The sequence below is a fragment of the Pelodiscus sinensis genome, chromosome 31 (assembly GCF_052426305.1).
Source record: "Pelodiscus sinensis isolate ZL-2025 chromosome 31, ASM5242630v1, whole genome shotgun sequence".
Taxonomy (NCBI): domain Eukaryota; kingdom Metazoa; phylum Chordata; order Testudines; family Trionychidae; genus Pelodiscus; species Pelodiscus sinensis.
In genome coordinates, this window is record NC_143082.1 from 5,059,253 (window position 1) to 5,073,821 (window position 14,569).

At 53.1% G+C, this 14,569-nt stretch overlaps 1 protein-coding gene across 3 annotated transcripts in view; it reads left to right on the forward strand.

Moving 5' to 3' along the window:
• The window catches only part of LOC102463292 (uncharacterized), a 180,374-nt gene that overhangs the window by 129,911 nt on the left and 35,894 nt on the right, over positions 1–14,569 (forward strand). For all 3 annotated transcript variants that reach the window (XM_089774814.1, XM_089774815.1, XM_089774816.1), the window contains 7 exons: positions 527–664; positions 925–1,062; positions 1,698–1,835; positions 2,415–2,552; positions 7,522–7,659; positions 9,108–9,245; positions 9,925–10,062. In XM_089774814.1, the coding sequence (XP_089630940.1) occupies positions 527–664; positions 925–1,062; positions 1,698–1,835; positions 2,415–2,552; positions 7,522–7,659; positions 9,108–9,245; positions 9,925–10,062 (966 nt within the window). The remainder of the gene's footprint in view (positions 1–526; positions 665–924; positions 1,063–1,697; positions 1,836–2,414; positions 2,553–7,521; positions 7,660–9,107; positions 9,246–9,924; positions 10,063–14,569) is intronic.

Here is a 14,569-nt window from a genome sequence, read left to right on the forward strand (position 1 = left end):
CTGCTGACCAGGTCACCCCACAATGAAGAGCTAGGTACGGAGCGGCTCTGCCAGCCCACCCGGGATTCAGACTCTCCAAAGCGCTGACAGCTGCAGAGATTTCATGGGGATGGTACCTGAGGCTCCTTCCCACCCTGCAGGAAGAGCTACAGGATCAGCTGCCACGTAGCTCTCCTGCTCCGGCCCTCTGCTCGCGAAACCCCACAGTCCCTTTGGCCCGGGAGACTCATATCCTCCGGTGGAGCCTCATTCTCTGCCTTAGAGTCAGAGCATGGACTGGACTGGTGTCATTAGACTGAACTCCGTGGCCAGCGGTCGGCACAGAGGCCCTGTTCTTACATGTAACACGGTGTGGGTGGGACTCAAAGCCGGGAACTTCGGATCCGGCCTCGTGACCGTCGTGATGTGGTTTACATGAACCATTTTGGCTTTTTGTTTCAAAATTAAGTTTCATTGGGAAATTGAACCCAGTGTGAGTTGTCTGGGGCAGTAGGACACTGCTGTCAACCTATATTCTCTCACCTAGATATTGATGAATGTTCCCGAAACCCATCGCCCTGCGGCTCCAACTCAATCTGCAGCAACACGCTGGGCAGTTACAGCTGCACGTGCCAGGCAGGCTACGTCCCTCCCAGCAAGTCCAGCTCCCGCTTCAGCTGCACAGGTAAGCGTCTTATATGGGGGATGTGTGTGGGACTCCGGGTATGAAAGGCTAATGCCCGCTAACCAGGTCACCCCACAATGGAGAGCTAGTAAGAGCTGGTTCAGGCACAGGGCAGAGTGGCTGTTGCAAAAGGCCTCTGGGGCTGATGGAAAGATTCCCACTGGCTGCAATGGGGTTTGGGTCAGCGTGAGGAGCCCGGAGCCGTAGAACACTGGTGTCCTAGGGTCACACATGGCCAACCTGGATTCTTCCCTCTCCAGATATTGACGAATGTTCCCGAGACCCATCGCCCTGCGGCCCCGACACCATCTGCACCAACACACCGGGCAGTTACACCTGCAGGTGCCGGTCAGGCTACCTCCCGCCCAGCCAGCCTGGCGCCCCCTTCAGCTGCACAGGTAAGTGTCTGACGTAGGGTGCGGGGAAGCTCTGGGTGTAAGAGGCTAATGCTGGATCTCCACTGGCTCCCATGCAGGAGCAGCTCTTCCTGCCCCTTCCCCCCATCCTTTCCTACTTTGTCCTGAGCCCCAGGTGCTACGGCTGCAGCGATTTCTTGAGGGTCCTTTCCTCCCAGTCTGACTAGTTAGAGGATCCGCTGCCACGCAGCTCACTTCCTCCAGGCCTCTGCCCGCTGAACCGCACGGCCCCTGTGTCCACACACACCCCCACCTTGCCATGGACCTGGGGAGAGACAATTAGATTGTCTCCCTGCTCATGTGGGGAAACTGAGCCTTCTCGAAGGGAAACGATTTGGGAAAGGTCACATGGGGAGTCTGTGGCAGAGCGGGAGACAGAAGTCAGAAGTCTTGGCTCCCCAGTCTCCCTGCCAGCCCGTATTCCTTCTCCCTTTTCCCGCCTCCCACGAGCCATGGTTCCTTCTCCCTCGACCTTCCCCCTGTCAGCCCAGGCTCTTTTTCTCCCCCTAACCACTCCCTCACCCTCATCTCCAAGCAACAGTAGACACCAGACGTGGGTCAGTGTGAGTTGTCTGGGGCAGTGGGACACTGCTGTCAACCTATATTCTCTCACCTAGATATTGACGAATGTTCCCGAAACCCATCGCCCTGTGGCTCCAACTCCACCTGCAGCAACACGCTGGGCAGTTACTCCTGCACATGCCAGGCAGGCTACCTCCCACCCAGCAAGTCCAGCGCCCCCTTCAGCTGCACAGGTAAGCATCTTATACGGGGGACGTGTAGGGCTCTGGGTATGAAAGGTTAATGCCTGCTGACCAACTCACCCCACAGTGAAGAGCTAGGCAAGGAGTGGCTCTGCCAGTCCACCCGGGATTCAGACTCTCCAAAGCGCTAATAGCTGCAGAGATTTCATGGGGATGGTAACTGAGGCTCCTTCCCACCCTGCAGGAAGAGCTACAGGATCAGCTGCCATGTAGCTCTCCTACTCCGGCCCTCTGCTCGCGAAATCCCACAGTCCCTTTGGCCCGGGAGACTCATATCCTCTGGTGGAGCCTCATTCTCTGCCTTAGAGTCAGAGCATGGACTGGACTGGTGTCATTAGACTGAACTCCGTGGCCAGCGGACGGCACAGCGTCCCTGTTCTGACATGTAACACGCTGTGGGTGGGAGTCAAAGCAGGGAACTTCGGATCCGGCCTTGTGACCGTCATGACGTGGTTTACATGAACCGTTTTGGCTTTTTGTTTCAAAATGAAGTTTCGTTGGGAAATTGAACCCAGTTTGAATTGTCTGGGGCAGTAGGACACTGATGTCAACCTATATTCTCTCACCTAGATATTGATGAATGTTCCCGAAACCCGTTGCCCTGCGGCTCCAACTCCATCTGCAGCAACACGCTGGGCAGTTACACCTGCACGTGCCAGGCAGGCTACCTCCCACCCAGGAAGTCTGGCGCCCCCTTCAGCTGTACAGGTAAGTGTCTGCATAGGGTGCAGGGAAGCTCTGGGTCTAAGAGGCTGTTGAAGCAAAAACTTCTCTATGGTTTGGCAGGTAATAAACAGTTTTATTGATCAGTAAGACAAAGTGAGCCAAACGTGACCGCAGCAGAACCGGGCCCCGTAAGACTGTTCAACACAATCAATCCTAGTATTTTATACCCTTAACCAAACAAGACTGACATCAGGGCAAGAAATCAAAGGGAACTTCAAAGAGGAATTATCAGCAAAGAAAGAAACAGGTTTTAGGGAGTAAGGTCTTCAGCTTAAAATAGTTCATTAACACCTTCCAACAGCGCATCCTTCTGGCCTCTCCCCACCTCAGTGAAGGCCAGTTCACTCCCTCTAGTATTCATGCAGACACAAGAAACTGAAATGGCTTTTGTTATACAGAACGGCTTCTAGCTAAATATGAAATGGTTTCCACAACTCCCCCTTTTTAGCCTTTTAAAAGCTAATCCTGAAGCCATTTCATGCCTCCATTTCCATTAGAGTATTTATGTACATTTCTTGTTCCTTTCTTTGCTCATCATATTTTAACATTATTACTTCCAGATTCTCTTTGGTAAGGGTCTGTCCTGTGTTTTTCAGAATACAAGAAATCCAGTATTGTATTCACAGTTATGTTCCAGTTTCTTTTTGTTCACCTGTGGAGATCTTGTTCACATTTTTCTAGCTTAAACAATTACTACACTATTATCTTTTCACTAGATTTTTTAGAGTTGCCCATTGATTGCCAATTGATTGGGCCCACTTATTATTTTTGTTTTGTTTAAATTCATGCTTTTACTTTACTTTAATTATTTTTTCATTAAAACAACAATATTGTCCACACAACAATGCTTGAAATACATATATCATAAGTAAAACACACAAGACAAATCTGGACAGAACACATGACACAAACTTATGTTATGACACAGAACCATGGTTTGTTTGTTTTTTTAGTCTATTTTCTTCAGTTAATTTTTAGCTGATATCAGCACTTTCGGATGATCTGAAAAACAAAGAAAACATTTCTATCCCCATTGGGGTGGCATATTATATCTTAGAATACTTTTCCTTTACAGATGTTCTTGCTAATTTTTGCTCAGCCTGCTGTTACCCAATGGTATGCTTTTATTTTGCACACCAGCTTCAGAGGGTTTGAGTAAATTACTTCATTGTTCAATTATTAAGTTAAAGGTGACATGCCTCAATTTCCCTCTTATACCACAGATCAGGTTTAATGTGTGAAGCTATAATGCTTTTCCTTAGCACAAAGTGTTGGCCAGTTACCGTTTCAGGAAGCAAAAGCTTTTCTTTTTCTGAAAAGAATCATGTACAAAGTTGCAGGCTTACTTACGGGGGTCAGTGGGCCCCCCTTCTCCAGAACAGATGGGTAGTTTGAGGACACACACAACCTTGGATCTGAAAGCAAGCCAAAAGTGCTATCAACTCAGCCTTGAACAAAGACACAGTGAAGTTTAGAGCTTGGATTCTTAAAACAATTACTTGTTTTCTTGGAAGGCAAATTTAACCTTTAGGGTGCTGCTTTTACAAATTTACAATGTATAGATTTTATTCTTTTATGCAGTTAACCAATTAAGTTTCAGTAGAATTACTTATTTCCCTTTAATAGATTTAACAAAGTGTCTGTAGCCAAATGTTTAAACTTAATTGTTTCTTTGCCTTCAAAGAGGCTGCAAGAAAAAAGGGAGTCATTTTTAAAGCAGGTTTGAATTCCCGCCTAAGCTTGGGAGAAGTGGCGCAGTTGATACAGACGCGCCAACTGAGAAATTCTTTTCTCTCACTTCTTGAGCTTTTTTTTTGTTGTACAGAGGCGCTGCAGCTGTTTGTAAGTTACATTTCTCACTGCAAGATGGATTTTTGCTTTTCTGAGCTTCGCTTTCATCCTTCAGGGCTTTAATTTTTCCTCTTTTCCAATTTGTTAAATGCTTACAGGTCCTTGGGCCATTCTGCATGTACATGTAGAACACAGGGGTGCCTTTTGGCAGTGTGGGGGGGTATGCTTACACTACCCCCACCTAAACTAACTCTACACACTCCAAAGAAGGGGTCTGCTGAGTTTAGAGTGTCAGACATATCCGCTGAGTCTCGAGATTCGGCTGACCCCCATCCCCTTTTGCGTTTAAAACTCCCTCATGGGAGAGCCCTGGTGCAGCTGGGATCAGCTCAAGTCTCAGACCTATGCAGCAGCATTCATACTTCACTCATTACATTTATACTCATTTTCCACACACTTTTTTTTCCCTTTTTTTAAAAAAAATTTTTTCCTACAGTTTTCCCATGGGTTTCTATTAAGTGGCTCTGCCCTAAAACACCCGGCACTTAATATCAGGATCCTATACCAGGGCACTGGAATTCCTGTAGACTGACCTACCCCCATTTTCTGCGTGTGCTTTGAAAGACTCTGTCAGACACCAAACTAGAATTTTCCCGTTCACACTGATCCTCCCCCCTTTTTGGTTGCGAGGCACTGGACCCAGAGTCCACCTGGCTCGCAGGGGTTTCTGGCACCCGCCCCAGCCCAGCAGGACACCACGTCCCAGCGCCTGGAGACAGCCTGGCGGAATGGGGAAGTACTATGGCCTGGGGTTAGCCTTAAAGGTTATTATCACTTCCGTAAGTGACAGAGAGAGACAACAAAGCTTTCCCACAGTTCCATTTGCCGAAAGAGAGTAATGGCACCCACCAGTGTAACCCCCAAGGAGATTACTTGGATTCCCGGGGCCTTGTCTGCTGGCAGCTCAGGGAGAGGCTCTGAGTTTGCCTTGGCTCCCCCTCCCTACCAGGGCCAGAGTCTGCCCGGCAACCCAGGGGGAGTGAGATGCCCCTCCCAGGGGGAAGGAGAGACCATTGTTGAGGGGAATCTGGAGCCAGCCAGGGCAAGGGGAGGCTGGCTGTGTGGGAGCTAGTAAGCCCCAGGCCTGCATGCAGGGTTCCCCCTGAGAACTGGCCTCTAGGGACCTGAAGGCAGGATCCCTCAGCTGGGTTTATGTCTCCCCTGTTGATTCCCAGTTGTGGAGTTTGCTGGGAGGCTTCCCCAGCCAGGCTGAGTTGGCTCCAGCTCCCTGGGTGAGACAGTCACCGCATGGTCAGCTCAGCTCTAGCAGCAAGTTCAGGGCTGCTGCCTGCTGGGTGGGTCTGGAGGCTGGCCTGGGAGGCTGTAGTTTTGAATTTTGGTGCAGTTGTGTGGTCTGCATCTTGAGCCCTGCACCCCTTCACGGTGAGGGGAAATTCTGGGACCGAAGCAGCCTGGTTCCTGCTTGAAGAGGACCCCTGTGAGAAGAGAGCAGCCCCTTTGCAGAGACTGAGTCATCTCTCAACCTGAGGCTCATTCATGGAGTGTGTGAGTGCACCAATTTTTAGTTAGTCAGGCAGGGAATTTGTTTGGGGATTTTATTACCTGCAGCCTATTAAACTGTGGAGGGATTTGCTGCCTTCTCCCATTTGTGAGTCCTTTGGGCTGTACTGGACCTAGTCAGCCCCACTGCTAAACCACTGCAGAGAAGGATTGTGTGGTCAACAGTCATCAAGGGCCCCAACAAAGTACGCGTACCAACGGGACACTAACTTCACAGTTGCAGGGCACCGGTGACCCTAAAAATAATGTTTTACCCTGTTCTGTTATAATTGTCTCCTGTTTAATATAATTGTGTTTATTATAGTGTATGTGTTTGTGTTATTTTCTGGGAGTCTCCAACTATCTGGCGAATACGTGGGGATTATCCTGGGCTAGAATTTTCCTCCCAAGCTGCCCTGGCAACCCTGCTAGGAAGGAGTGAGGGGGGTGGAGGCACCGCCAAGTACATCAATCAGAAAGAATAAAATTGAGTAGGTGGCGGGATCCAGAAGAACCCAGACCTATCCATCTGAACCTGAAAGGAGATTGGCTCTAAAAGAAGGTAACCAGGTGGAGAGGGGGCGCTACACCAGCTTTTAGCGTCCGAACACAGAGGGTCCAGCGCATGGCTGCCTCACTGGAGACACTGGTGTGCTCTTTTGAAACTGGGACACATAAGACAGGCCTACAGACAGACAGACTCAGACAGACAAAATGTTAGCCACTCCACAAAAAATGAAATCCATAGCTCTCCTTACCCCGACGGCCGGCCGGCACTCCAATCCCAAGCCCTCTCCAGGAGATTTCTCAACAGGTATCCCCCTTACCTTCGATTGTGCACACTGAGAGGTTTGGAAGTGGAGCGTCAGTACCTCCGTCTGGGCAAGTGGCGCGTTTGGATCTCGGTGGAACCTCCAAATTGTTGAAGCAAAAACTTCTTTCTGGTTTGGCGGCAAATAAACACTTTTATTAATCAATAAGACAAAGTGAGCCAAACGTGACCGCAGCAGAACCGGGCCCAGTAAGACTATTCAACACAATCAATCCTAGTATTTTATACTCTTAACCAAACAAGTCTGACGTCAGGGCAAGAAATCAAAGGGAACTTCAAAGAGGAATTATTATCAGCAAAGAAAGAAACAGGTTTTAGGGAGTAAGGTCTTCAGCTTAAAATAGTTCATTAACACCTTCCAACAGCGCATCCTTCTGGCCTGTCCCCACTCGGTGAAGGCCAGTTCACTCCCTCTAGTATACGTGCAGACACAAGAAACTGAAATGGCTTTTGTTATACAGAACGGCTTCTAGCTAAATATGAAATGGTTTCCACAAGGCTAATGCTGGATCCCCACTGGCTCCCATGCAGGAGCCTGCCCCCCCGCCCCACCTCTTCATACTTTGTCCTGAGCCCCAGGTGCTAGGGCTGCAGCGATTTCATGCGGGTCCTTCCCACCCAGCCTGACGAGTTAGAGGATCCGCTGCAAAGCAGCTCGCTTCCCCCTTCCCTCTGCTCGATGAACCGCACGGCCCCGGGGCAGTAGAACACTGGTGTCCATCTGGTTACAGTAGAACACATGGCCCATCTGGTTACTTCCCCCTTCAGATATTGACGAATGTTCCCAAGACCCATCGCCCTGCGGCCCCGACTCCATCTGCACCAACACACCGGGCAGTTACACCTGCAGCTGCCGGTCGGGCTACCTCCCACCCAGCCAGCCTGGCGCCCCCTTCAGCTGCACAGGTAAGTGTCTGACGTGGGGTGAGGGAAGCTCTGGGTGTGAGAGGCTAATGCTAGATCTCCAGTGGCTCCCATGCAGGAGCAGCTCTGCCTGCCCCTCCCCCACACCTCTTCCTACTTTGTCCTGAGCCCCATGTCTCCCTGCTCATGTGGGGAAACTGAGCCTTCTAGAAGGGAAAGGATTTGGCAAAGGTCACGTGGGGAGTCTGTGGCAGAGCTGGGGACAGATCTCAGAAATCTTGGCTCCCCAGTCCCACTGCCAGCCTGTATTCCTTCTCCTTTACGCCCCCCCAGCCCGTGAGCCATGGTTCCTTCTCCCTCCCCGTCCCCACTGCCAGCCTGGGCTCTTTCAGCAGGAAGGTGCGAGTCTTCAGGGAGGGAAATTGGCAGAGACACTGGAGGTTTTTCACCTTCCTCTGTAGCATGGGGCACGGGTCACTAGAGGGAGGATTCTCTGCATCTCGGGGTCTTTGAACCATCATTTCAAGGACTTCAGTATCTGAGACATAGGTGAGAGGATTATTCCAGCAGTGGGTGGGTGAGATTCTGTGGCCTGCATTGTGCAATGGGTCAGACTAGGGGTATGTCTACACTACCCCGCTAGTTCGAACTAGCGGGGTAATGTATGCATACCGCACTTGCTAATGAAGCCCGGGATTTGAATTTCCCGGGCTTCATTAGCATAAGCGGGGAGCCGCCATTTTTAAATCCCCGCTGCTTCGAACCCCGTGTAGCGCGGCTACACGGGGCTCGAACTAGGTAGTTCGGACTAGGGTCCTATTCCGAACTACCGGTACTCCTCGTGAAACTCCTCTTTGTCTCCCTGCATATCTGGGGAGACTGAGGCTTCTGGAAGGCAAAGGACTTGGCCAAAGTCACATGGGGAATTTGTGGCAGATCTGGGGACAGAAGCCGGGAGTCCTGACTTCCAAGTCCCCTGCTTTCAGCGCGAGATCCCAGGTGTCCTAGCACCCACTTCCTAGGCCACTGGCACGGCTGCCCCTTGGGGATGGACAGCATGTTGCAAACCTGCTGGAAGCCATATCCCTGGCACAGTGCCGCCCCTCCCCCCAATACCAGCTGCTTGTGCTAACTTCTCCCCATCCTCCCATTAAGAGAAGGCCCTGTGGTGCAGAGCTGGGCAAATCTGCATTCAGCCGAGTGTTTTGAGGACACCACCTCACCCACATTCCAGGGGGCCACTGCTGCCCCTGCAAGCCCGGCTTTGCATCCAGTTCTGGGGAGCAGCGCGTCACTGACCCAGCAGCGCAGCGCAATGGTGAGAGTCGGATCAGGCACAGGGCAGAGTGGCTGATGCAAAAGGCCTCTGGGGCTGATGGAAAGATTCCCACTGGATCCAATGAGGTTTGGGTCAGCGTGGGGAGCCCGGTGCAGTAGAACACTGGTGTCCTAGCATCACATATGGCCAATCTGGATTCTTCCCTCTCCAGATATTGACGAATGTGCCCGAGACCCATCGCCCTGCGGCCCCGACTCCATCTGCACCAACACACCGGGCAGTTACACCTGCAGGTGCCAGGCAGGCTACCTCCCGCCCAGCCAGCCTGGCGCCCCCTTCAGCTGCACAGGTAAGTGTCTGCGTGGGGTTGTTGTACTTAAAAGAAGTACTCGGGATCTTTTTCAGGGGGATAAGGCAACATATCACATTTATTGATCACACATAGAATAATCAAGAGTTATCATATGCATATGATATATATATATGTCACTCATGCACTCAAACATACACAGACACACACAAGCACACTCCGTCTTGCTGTTGTTACCAACGAGTTGCTCCCCTTAACTGCACTGGCCAGGTGAGTTAGATGGGGGAGGGGTGGAGCCGGGCTTCTGCCGATCCGGATCGATGCTCCGATGGTAACAAGACGAAACCCGGGGTCCTCTGCAAGACACCTCACTTTTATAGCATCCCTCTCATATGCAAATATATATCCCTTCTAGCCTTCTAGAAGGGAAAGGATTTGGCAAAGGTCACGTGGGGAGTCTGTGGCAGAGCTGGAGACAGACCTCGGAAGTCTTGGCTCCCCAGTCTCCCTGGCAGCCCGTATTCCTTCTCCCTTTCCCTGCCTCCCACGAGCCATGGTTCCTTCTCTCTCGCCCTCCCCCCTGCCAGCCCGGGCTCTTTCTCTCCCCCTAACCGCTCCCTCACCCTCATCTCCAAGCAACAGTACACACCAGACGTGGGTCAGTGTGAGTTGTCTGGGGCAGTAGGACACTGATGTCAACCTATATTCTCTCACCTAGATATTGACGAATGTTCCCGAAACCCATCGCCCTGCGGCTCCAACTCCATCTGCAGCAACACGCTGGGCAGTTACACCTGCACGTGCCAGGCAGGCTACCTCCCACCCAGGAAGTCTGGCGCCCCCTTCAGCTGTACAGGTAAGTGTCTGCATAGGGTGCAGGGAAGCTCTGGTGTAAGAGGCTGTTGAAGCAAAAAATTCTCTATGGTTTGGCGGCAAATAAACAGTTTTATTGATCAGTAAGACAAAGTGAGCCAAACGTGACCGCAGCAGAACCGGGCCCCGTAAGACTGTTCAACACAATCAATCCTAGTATTTTATACCCTTAACCAAACAAGTCTGACGTCAGGGCAAGAAATCAAAGGGAACTTCAAAGAGGAATTATTATCAGCAAAGAAAGAAACAGGTTTTAGGGAGTAAGGTCTTCAGCTTAAAATAGTTCATTAACACCTTCCAACAGCGCATCCTTCTGGCCTGTCCCCACTCGGTGAAGGCCAGTTCACTCCCTCTAGTATACGTGCAGACACAAGAAACTGAAATGGCTTTTGTTATACAGAACGGCTCCTATATTAATGGTTTCCACAAGGCTAATGCTGGATCTCTAGTGGCTCCCATGCAGGAGCAGCTCTGCCTGCCCCTCCCTCCCACCTCTTCATACTTTGTCCTGAGCCCCAGGCGCTACGGCTGCAGCGATTTCATGTGGGTCCTTCCCACCCAGCCTGACTAGTTAGAGTATCCGCTGCCAAGCAGCTCGCTTCCTCCAGCCCTCTGCTCACTGAACCGCACGGCCCCTGTATCCACACCCCCCCCCACTTTGCCATGGATCTGGGGAGAGACAACTAGATTGTCTCCCTGCTCATGTCAGGAAACCGAGCCTTCTAGAAGGGAAAGGATTTGGCAAAGGTCACGTGGGGAGTCTGTGGCAGAGCTGGGGACAGATCTCAGAAGTCTTGGATCCCCAGATCCTCTGCCAGCCCGTATTCCTTCTCCTTTCTCGCCCCCCAACCCACGAGCCATGGTTCCTTCTCCCTCCCCGTTCCCCCTGCCAGCCTGGGCCCTTTCTCTTCCCCCAACCCCTCCTTTACCCCCTTCTGCAAGCAACAGTACACACCAGACCTGGGTCTAACACGGGTGCATGTGTGCCTGCCCGCCCCGTGTGGGGCACATTGAGGCGCAGGTATTGCCGTGTGCACATGGCATTTCAGGTACTGCAGCCTCCTGTAGTGGGGAAAGCAGCAGCTTGGCGTGGAGGGGCCGTCCCGACCTCTCTCTGGTGTGGTCCCGCCTGCACTGTTCCGCTCCCCAGCCCCGTCTGTAGAGCCCAGGGCTGCCCATCTTGGCTTGGTTTGAAATAGCAATTCCTGGTGTGGAGGGGACGCAGCGAGGTTGAGCTGGAGCTGGGAGAGGGAAGAGGGGGAGAGAGGGAGAAGGCCGGCGGGACCCAGAGGGATGGGATGACGTCACTCTGTCATCCCACAGGAAAACCTTTCTTTAACATAGAGAGAGAGAAACGTTCTGCTAAGCGGTATGGAAGCTGGAAGGGATTTTCCTTTTTCAGTTCCTAGATGGAAGAGTCACCAGGCCCCAGAGAGCTGTGGGAGCCGGCAGGAAGGGTGGGCAGAGGGGTAGGAAGAAGGGAGTGGGTGGCACTATGACCCTGAGAAGAAATACCTTCCCTTGCCCCTTACACCTGCTGCCCATGACCCCAGCAGTCCAGCTTGTGCACCATCCTGCTAGGACCAGGGCACCATCTTCCCACCCCTCTGCCAGCAATCGAACCGAGGAGTCCAGACTCCCCCTCCCCCGTCTCCCTGCTCCAGCTCCCAACCCTCCCTCTCCCCTCACAGAGCTGAGAAGGGAACCCAGGCATCCGGGGTGCCACTTTCTGGGCCACTAGCACTGCTGCCTCTGGGCGGAAACTTGCAGGCAGCCATATTCCTGTCATGGTGCTCCCTCTGATGCCAGCTGCTGAGCTTATCTGCCCCGCCCCATCCTTCCGCAGAGAGAGGGCTCTGTTGTGCAGAGCTGGGCCCATCTGAATTCAGTGATGTGCCTTGAGGATGCCACCTGCACCCACATCCCAGGGGGCCACTGCTGCCCCTGCAAGCCCGGCTTTGCATCCAGTTCTGGGGAGCAGCGCAGGCACAGGGCAGAGTGACCGATGCAAAAGGCCCGTGGAGCTGATGGACAGATTCTCACTGGATCCGATGGGGTTTGGGTCAGTGTGAGGAGCCCAGGGCAGTAGAACACTGGTGTCCTAGCGTCACACGTGGCCAATCTGGATACTTCCCCCTCCAGATATTGACGAATGTTCCCGAGACCCATCGCCCTGCAGCCCCGACTCCATCTGCAGCAACACACCGGGCAGTTACACCTGCAGCTGCCAGGCAGGCTACCTCCTGCGCAGCCAACCTGGCGCCCCCTTCACCTGCACAGGTAAGAGCCTGCGTGGGGTGCAGGGAAGCTCTGGGTGTGAGAGGTTAATGCTGGATCTCTAGTGGCTCCCATGCAGGAGCAGCTCTGCCTGTCCCTTCCCCCCACCTCTTCCTACTTTGTCCTGAGCCCCATGTCTCCCTGCTCATGTGGGGAAACTGAGCCTTCTAGAAGGGAAAGGATTTGGCAAAGGTCATGTGGGGAGTCTGTGGCAGAGCTGGGGACAAATCTCAGAAATCTTGGCTCCTCAGTCCCACTACCTGCCCGTATTCCTTCTCCTCCCCCCCCCCCCATCCCGTGAGCCATGGTTCCTTCTTCCTTTCCCTCCCCCCTGCCAGCCCAGGCTCTTTCAGCAGGAGGGTGCGAGTCTTCAGGGAGGGAAATTGGCAGAGGCCCGGGAGGTTTTTCGCCTTCCTCTGTAGCATGGGGCACGGGTCACTAGAGGGAGGATTCTCTGCATCTCGGGGTCTTTGAACCATCATTTCAAGGACTTCAGTATCTGAGATATAGGTGAATGGAATATTCCAGCAGTGGGTGGGTGAGATTCTGTGGCCTGCATTGTGCAATGGGTCAGACTAGATGATAAAAATGGTCCCTTCTGACCTTAAAGTCTATGAGTCCCAGTTCAGCCCTCCAAGCAGGGCAGAGCGTACACAGGGGGCAGGCAGTGGATGGGCCAGTGCCCTAGAGCTGCCCTGTCCCTGATCCCAGGTGTGCGCTGGGCAGAGCCTGAGCTGTGCGGTAGCTGCACGGCTTTGTAGCCCAGGCAGAGCCGGCGAGCGTGTGTCTGCCCAGGCGGGGAATCGCAGGTTAGCTGCAGGGCAGACAGGGCCCCAGGCTGGGGTAAGGCAGTGCTGCAGCCCCCTGCGGTGCTGTGTGAATGGAGAGCAGAGTCTGGCATGTGCTGAGTAGGCTCCTCTCCTATTGGTTGCAGGGGGAGCTGGCGGGGCCCCGCCCCTCAGGGTGTGGCCCTACAATAATAGGAAAATAGATCTGGAAAACGGGATTGTCTCCCTGCGTATCTGGGGAAACTGAGGCTTCTGGAAGGCAAAGGACTTGGCCGAAGTCACATGGGGAATTTGTGGCAGAGCTGGGGACAGAAGCCGGGAGTCCTGACTTGGCAGTCCTCTGCTTTCAGCGCTAGCTCCCAGGTGTCCTAGCACCCGCTTCCTAGGCCACTGGCACGGCTGCCCCTTGGGGATGGACAGCATGTTGCAAACCTGCTGGGAGCCATATTCCTGGCACAGTGCCGCCCCTCCCCCTGATACCAGCTGCTTGTGCTACCTTCTCCCCATCCTCTCGCTGAGAGTGGGCTCTTTTGTGCAGAGCTGGGCCCATCTGAAGTCAGTGATGTGTGTTGAGGATGCCACCTGTGCCCACATCCCAGGGTGCCAGTGCTGTCACTGGAAGCCCGGCTTTGCATCCAGTTCTGGGGAGCAGCGCATCACTGATGCAGCAGCGCAGTGCAACAGTAAGAGCCGGTTCAGGCACAGGGGAGAGTGGCCGATGCAAAAGGCCTCTGGGGCTGATGGAAAGATTCCCACTGGCTGCAACAGAGCTTGGGTCAGTGTAAGGAGCCCGGGGCCGTAGAACACTGGTGTCCTAGCATCACACATGGCCAATCTGGATTCTTCCCTCTCCAGATATTGACGAATGTGCCCGAGACCCATCGCCCTGCGGCCCCGACTCCATCTGCACCAACACCCCAGGCAGTTACACCTGCAGGTGCCGGTCAGGCTACCTCCCGCCCAGCCAGCCTGGCGCCCCCTTGAGCTGCACAGGTAAGTGTCTGCGTAGGGTGCGGGGAAGCTCTGGGTGTAAGAGGCTAATGCTGGATCTCCACTGGCTCCCATGTAAGAGCAGCTCTGCCTGCCCCTCCCTCCCATGCCCATGTCTTCCTACTTTCTTCTGAGCCCCAGGTGCTACAGCTGCAGCAATTTCGTGAGGGTTCTTCCCACCCAGCCTGGCTAGTTGGAGGCGGCATGTCAATCTGGTATTTGTAGGGCCACAATGCGGCCCGATTGAAATTTTTGCAACCCCAGAATATTTTTATTAAAGAATGAAATACATGCCAGTGGCCACTCGGAGAACACACTCATGCCTGGCTGGGTGCTCTGTGCTGGGCTCTCCAGCAGGTGCTCACCGCTAACCGCTGTGCTCATGCTGCTCCAGAACCTCAGGCAGCAACGTCGACTCCGGGACCGAAGTATTAT